Consider the following 6,948-nt stretch of genomic DNA (forward strand, 5'->3'; position numbering starts at 1 on the left):
AGCCAGACCACTCTCTTGGCCTCCCTTGCCTGAAGGTCAGAAGGTAGCAGCGCTCCCCAACTGTGCTTCCCACTCTGTGGTAGCTGGGGACAACCCCCGCACTGGGATTGGACGCCAGAGAACCAGGCGGAGCAGGCGGGGACCCCAGAAGCCCAGGCTCCCCGCTCCCTGCACTCAGACGCTGTTGTCCCAGCCAAGAGAACCTAGTGCTGGGCCCTGGCAGCCGGTGGCCAGCACGGAGGAGGAGGCTGCGGCGGCGGCGCAGTGCAGGCCAGTACAGGGCGGCCACGATGTTTGACAGCTCACAGTATCCCTATAACTGCTTCAATGACGACGCTGACGACTACCCTGCCGGCAGCTCCGACGAGGAAAAGCGACTTACAAGGCCAGCGTACAGGTGACCCCGGGGGCAGGTTTCAGGGGTCCCACAGGAGCGGTAGAGGTCTGTGTAGCCAGGACCTCACCAGGACTAGGAAGAGGTGGGATTCGTTCTTTATGCGGATCTCTGAGGAAGGGTATGTTTCAGCGCACTCTGGAGATAGCCACTGGGCAGTGAGGGGGGAATCCTCCAAGTGCTGAGCAGGCTAAAAGTGGGGTCTGGGTAAAAGTACGGAGCAGTGAGACTATCGAACCACAGCTTCTTCTGTACCCTCAATGCCCCACTGGAGTCCAATAGGCCCAGGGCAGTTTTAAAGGGTCCCGCAGAGTCTAGAGGGTATCAGAGACTTCGGAGGACTTCCTGGGCTCCAAAGAATCTCGGGGTTCAGAGGGTCTCGGGATTCACAAGGTCTCGGGGGTCTCTAGCTGGTGGGGCATGGTTCAGATGGTAAAGAGTGTTGTAAAGGGACCAGGGTGCTTCTGGGAGACTCCAGAGGATCTGTAGAGGCTTCAAGGCAGTCTGCTGAGCAGGTCCTTGGGGGCTCCAGTGGATGGAGGTTCCATCTGGTCTCAAGGGTTCCAGCCAGTCTCAGGGCAGGTCTGACTTCACCAGCGCTTCTGCGGTTCAGAGTCACCCTGACTGATGCAGCCCCCTCTGTCTGGCACCCCTGTCGCAGCTACATTGCTCTCATCGCCATGGCCATCCAACAGAGCCCCGCGGGCCGCGTAACCCTATCAGGCATCTACGACTTTATCATGCGCAAGTTCCCCTATTACCGCGCCAACCAGCGCGCCTGGCAGAACTCCATCCGCCACAACCTGTCGCTCAACAGCTGCTTCGTCAAGGTGAGCCCCTCCCCCGCCCTCTGTGCACACTGGACCCCCGAGTGTCCCCAGTCATCCCTGGTGACTGGCAGAGGGGCAGGGTAGCGGGGTGTCACGGCCAGCACCAAAGTTTCTTTCTAGCAGATTCCCGCTGCTCCCACCTTTACTTCCACCCCCACCGCCCGGCACACACTTGCCTGAGGCGTCCTGCCCCAAGTCTGGGGACACTCGCTGAGCCTCACACTCCCGCAGGTGCCACGGACCGAGGGCAACGACAAGGGCAAAGGCAACTACTGGACGTTCGCGGGCGGCTGCGAGTCCCTCCTGGACCTTTTCGAGAACGGCAACTTCCGTCGGCGACGCAGGAGACGCGGCCCCAAGCGCGAGGAGGCCCCGGGTCCCCTCGAACCAACAGCGCGCGGGTCCCCGGGCCCCGACAGCGTTCAAGCCCCAGATCGCGAGGCCCAGGCCAGCCCTGCGACACACAGAGACATCAAATTCAGCATTGACTACATCCTATCTTCCCCGGACCCTTTCCCAACTCTCAGGTCGTCCTGTCACTCACAGGAAGCCAGGTACCCGGTTCTGGAACCCCAGCAAATGAGCTTTCAGTTTTGGGCTGCATGAGGTGGCCTTTGGGTCTCTGCCCCAGTGGCTGCTGCAGCCAGTTGAGAACTCGGGCCTGAATCTCCCCTGAAGGCAGAACTTGAACTGGGCATCTTGAATCAAGAACCTGGACATTACACATCTGCATATTTCTTCCCAGACTGCCCAGGGGGACTCAGCCTTTCATTTGGAGAGATCTGGAGACCTTCTTATAAAAGGTATTTATGGTGATGTTGTGACTTTATAAAGAATAAAAACAGTTCTCTCGCAGGAAGACCTGACTCAGATTCAGTTCCACTTCAGGATTTGCTGTGGTCTCACTGAAACTCAAACAGTAAAATTGCCCTAGGCTCCCCAGAATCAGGTAGCATTTTGTCCTCAGTTGTGTGACAGGATGGCTTTGTAGACACCCCATTCCAAAGTTACAAGTGTGCTCAGTAACGTATTTGTGAGGCTGGTGAAGGAGTTCCCTGTCGTTAAAAATAACGAGGTTTAAGGCGGTGAAGACAGATGTTAATCTATCCTGTAACAATTACTTACCAGTGATGTCAAACTGTGAGAGACAGAACCAGAAGTGTCCTCTGTCCTCAGCAGAAATGAACTTCCCAGACCAGGCATGATGACACAGGCTTGTCATCCCAACACTTAAGAGGCTGAGGCAGGAGGATTATGAGTTCAAGGCCTCCTGACTCTTCTCCATCCCTACCAGGTTCCTTACAGGCAGGGACTCTAGCAGGGGACGGAGGGTACCAACTGCACAGTGAAGTGCTCCTGACAGGAGCAGAGGTAAACTCCACGGGAAATGTAAACGATTTTATTGCCATTGGGGCGGGCTGTTTAAGAAACACTATCAGGCACTGAGATACTATATGCCCACTGTTTCCATTTGTCACCACCCCACCCACCTTTTTTGCAGCATTTACTGTTTGCGGTGACTTGATCTGAGCATTTAGTCACCTGATACGCTCTCTGATTAGTCCTTTGAAAGACAAAGTCACTCCCCAACCAGTCTGGCTGTCTCAGTTGAAAACTGGAATTAGAAACGGGCCACAGAAAAAGGAAGGTGGGCAGAGGCAAGATAGAGTCACAGGAGAGATCTCTTAGACCCAGCCACCATTCAGGGCTGAAGGAATAATGTCTTTGTTCCAATACCTGATCCATAGAGTCTTTACCGGCTAGGGAAAATGGGAGAGCCTCTGGGACCCTGCTGTGGATCTACTTTAAGGCAGCATGGCTTCTTTCTGACCTCCAGACCCTGCTGAGCATAGCCTTTACCTAAAGCTGTTCCCACCCCAGCCTGGCAAGAAAAGAGGGAGCCCTTTTCCAAGAAAAGGGAGAGCTTTCCAAAGGTGCAGATTCCCCCACCTAGCAAAGCCACCTGCAGGATCCCAGACCCATGCTTGCTCCATGCTGGCTCCCTCCTCTGTCCTGGTTTGTCTGAGCTGTCAGGATGGTGTGTGGGCACTGAGGTCATGCGTCTGTCTGTGTCCTTGTTTTGTCTGTCCATCATGTATGCTAAAAGCATCAATTCAAATCACACTGGATCTACTTTAGATGGCTCATGCCACAGACGGTACATACATCAGCGGTGGCTCAGACAGTATCCAAAGACACATTTTTTTTCCGGCTACCAACTGAGCAAATAAAATTTGTGTTTGATCTCTGGGATGCTTACTTGCCCTGTACAGTTTGTTCTTATTAGCAAAGTCTGTTTTGAAACAGAAAAGCCCCATTCCCTGAACAAGACAGGGGGCCTTAGGGAGACTCTGTACACGGGTTCACTGCCAAAAGCCATCTCCACAACCACGGACGGGAGAGGTGAAGCCGGTGCTAGGTGAGGCTAGTATACCTTGAGGTTTGGCGGTCACTTTGTGGAGGCTATCAATCATGTTCTTAGGAGCAAAGGGACATTTCCAGTTTGCCAACGTGTGATATCCCAGGATGTCAGGAGTGAGTGGCATTTAATATCGATAACATAACAGGGGTGAGGGCTGGCCGTGACCTATTCAAATGTCGCTGCCACCACGCAGACTTGCTCAACGTGATTATAATTAAATACTTTATGCCGCTCTTGCAAATCCACAGATTGATCATCAATACGTACATTACCAGCGCATTACCCCGAGCAGATGTCTGCCATGCGCGTGTCACGGATCAGTAGGTTTCCATTAACAAAGTTGGGAGGTGCTGCCAAGTGCAAGTTCGGGGGTGGGGTGGGGGAATATGTGTGAGTTACCACGGTCCCAACCGAAAGTTCCTGAGCTGGGTTGCAAATCTCTGTAGCCTCAGAAGAAGGCAGAGGGAGTACAGTGAGCTTCAGAGGGCAGACCGCCTAATTCAAGCTGTGGCTCTCTATGTAGGACCTGGTGGGAGGTCCAGCAACCTCCCTAGCTGGCAGCAAAAGATGTCTGTTTCCCACCGCAAGCCAGAATACACCTCTGGGTTCTTCTGCCCATCAAGTGCAGTCTGCCTCCTGGAAACTGTTGACTAGGGCAATGTAGCAAACGCCCTATGCTGGCATTGCCACCATGGGCCACAGGGGCACAGACACTGCCAAAAGCGGAGGCCCTGAGAAAAGGCATGCCTGTGGGAGCCCTGCCCTAAGACTGAGAGAATTTGGGGCTTGTAGAGTAGATCAGCTAGCACAGACAGCCACAGGGAGACATGGGAATAGATTCCAGCCTGCCCCAGGCCAGACTGGCCCTTCTTTAACCTTGGGAATGCAGCTCGTTCATTTATACCGGTCTGTCCCTCCTGACGTTCTGACTTCCATCTTTCAACATCCAGCCGTGTCTGCCCTGTGGTGCCTGGGATTGAGATGAAGGGATGTGGACCGGCTGCAACCGGCTGCAACCTGAATTGAGGACTGAGTAGTTTCCTCTTTGATCTCTTGGACACCTCACTTCCTTGAAGCCACTTCCTATTCCCCAGAGAAGTTACCTTGCAGTCTCCCTAGGGCATCTGAGGCAGACAGAGAGACAAAGGTGTTTTCCTCGGTCAAGGTCACCTGTCTGTAGCTCTATCCCAACTTTTTGGAATAGTCTCCTATTATAATTATAAATGCACTCCTATTTCCAATTGCTGCCTGCTCTCAGACTCCCCTCCCCAACCCCCCAATTTCCCCCCAGCCTCCCCCCACCACCACCACAGTTTCCTCACCAAAATCAGGTTCTCTCCCACCTTCTGAATTATGATACTACAAGGAAGTCTTCCTGCCCCAGGGCAGACCTGGGTTGTGAGGTCAAAGTGTGCATGTCTCAAAGCCAGGGTCCCAGAAGATCTCAGCACATACAGTCTAAGCTTAGAACATGGGTTGGAACCTACGTGTCTCCAAACTGTAAAAATTAATGTAGGCATTGTGGGACCCATGGCCGTCCTGTGTCTCTTCCAATGCCCAGGTCCATCTTTGTCTGACCCCTACCATCCTGGATATATCCTGTCCCCACCTATGCCAGCCATTGACTCTACCTGGGTAGTTTCCAGATGGTCCCCTAAGTAGGTGCTGTTGAAATCTGTTACTCTGCCCCATGCAGAATGTTTACTGACTCAAATCTGAGAATCTGCAGTTTGGAATTCTGACCTTTGAGCAGATGTTGGCATACATTCCTTGGGCAGCTGATCTATGTCTCCTAATCAGTGGGAGCCATCAAAGGTCTCGTGGGGAACAGAGAAGGCAGTGCCTGGACTGGAGAGAGGCTGAAGGTGTCCTTCCTGGTCAGGCTAGAGGATCTGTAGGAAAGCTACTGCAGCACAAGGCCATGCCCAGGTGCATGGTGACAGGGCCACCCTTGCACAGTAGGGGGTGGGGGGTGCTGGGAAGCTATCCCCTGCAGCACTGCGGGCACACAGGTTGGGAGAAGAAGAAGTAAAAGGACATCAGTCACCCACAGGAGCCTGGACACCCCACTACATGGTCCAAGGACAGGCAGACAGGTCTCTTTGTCACAGCAGCAAAAGCCAGTGTGTGCCAAATTTTCTCTCTGCCTGCCACTGCTCTGAGCATCTCATCTCAAGGATGCCAGGAACCTGGGGTTAGAAATACTGTCTGTGGGGACTGGAGAGATGGCTCAGCGGTTAAGAGCACTTACTCTTCTTCCTGAGGCCTTGAGTTCAATTCCCAGCAACCACATGGTGGCTCACAATCACCTGTAATGAGATCGGATGCCCTATTCTGGTGTGTCTGAAGACAGCTATAGTGTACTCATATACATAAATAAATAAAATCTTTTTTAAAAGAGAGAAAGAAATACTGTCTGCTGAGCTGGAGAAGTGGCTCGGAGGTTAAGAACAGGTACTGTTCTTCTAGAAGGCCTGAGTTTGGCTCCCAGCATCCACACCCTCCAGGCCACCTGTAACTACAGTTCCAGGGGATGCAACACTTTCCTCTCTCCTCCATGGGCACCTGCACTGTGTGCATAGCCACACAGAGAGAGCATGAATTTATAGAATTAAAAGTAAAAAACCAATCTCTGGCAGGGCTTGGTGCTGCACACCTTTAATCTCCACACTTGGGAAGCAGGGGCAGACAGACCTCTGGGAGTTCCAGGTCAGCCTAGGCTACACAGTGAGTTCCAGGCTAACCAGAGCTGCATAGTAACATCTTATCTCAAAAACATAACAAAACAAAAACCTGTTTTGATGACTCGGTGGGTAAGGTGCCTGCCACCAAGCCTGGTTTCCTACATTGCACATTCACACAGTAGAAGGAAAATACCAACGCTTGAGTGCTGTCCCTTGACATCCATGTACTCTGTGACAACCTACCCAAATATGCACAATCACACAACATAATTAGATGCAATATTGAAAAACAGGACATGCTATCTACTAGCTGAATCACTGTTCAGAAGATAAGGTGACCTGGAACAGTCCAGAACCCCCACTGTGGCTCAGCTGCTGATCTGCTGCTGCACTATGATCAACCACTTCCTCAGGAGGAGTTACACCAAAAAGGGGAAGAAGACGGGAAGGAAGGAAGGAAGGAAGGAAGGAAGGAAGGAAGGAAGGAAGGAAGGAAGGAAGGAAGGAAGGAAGGAAGAGAAGAACAGGAGGGAAGGGGAGAAAATGGAGGGAAGGAGAGGAGAGGGGAGGACAGGAGAGGGGAGGACAGGAGAGGGGAGGACAGGAGAGGGGAGGACA

The 6,948-nt window shown here is 52.6% G+C and overlaps 1 protein-coding gene across 1 annotated transcript; it reads left to right on the forward strand.

Moving 5' to 3' along the window:
- Positions 1-290: 290 nt before the first annotated feature.
- LOC110293860 (forkhead box protein I2) lies at positions 291-1,830 on the forward strand. The gene is made up of 3 exons (XM_021161704.1): positions 291-397; positions 1,056-1,224; positions 1,456-1,830. Exons 1-3 carry the CDS (start codon positions 291-293, stop codon positions 1,828-1,830), a joined length of 651 nt encoding a protein of 216 aa, XP_021017363.1.
- The last annotated feature ends 5,118 nt before the right edge of the window (positions 1,831-6,948 follow it).

Source organism: Mus caroli, chromosome 5 (genome assembly GCF_900094665.2).
Source record: "Mus caroli chromosome 5, CAROLI_EIJ_v1.1, whole genome shotgun sequence".
Lineage (NCBI taxonomy): Eukaryota > Metazoa > Chordata > Mammalia > Rodentia > Muridae > Mus > Mus caroli.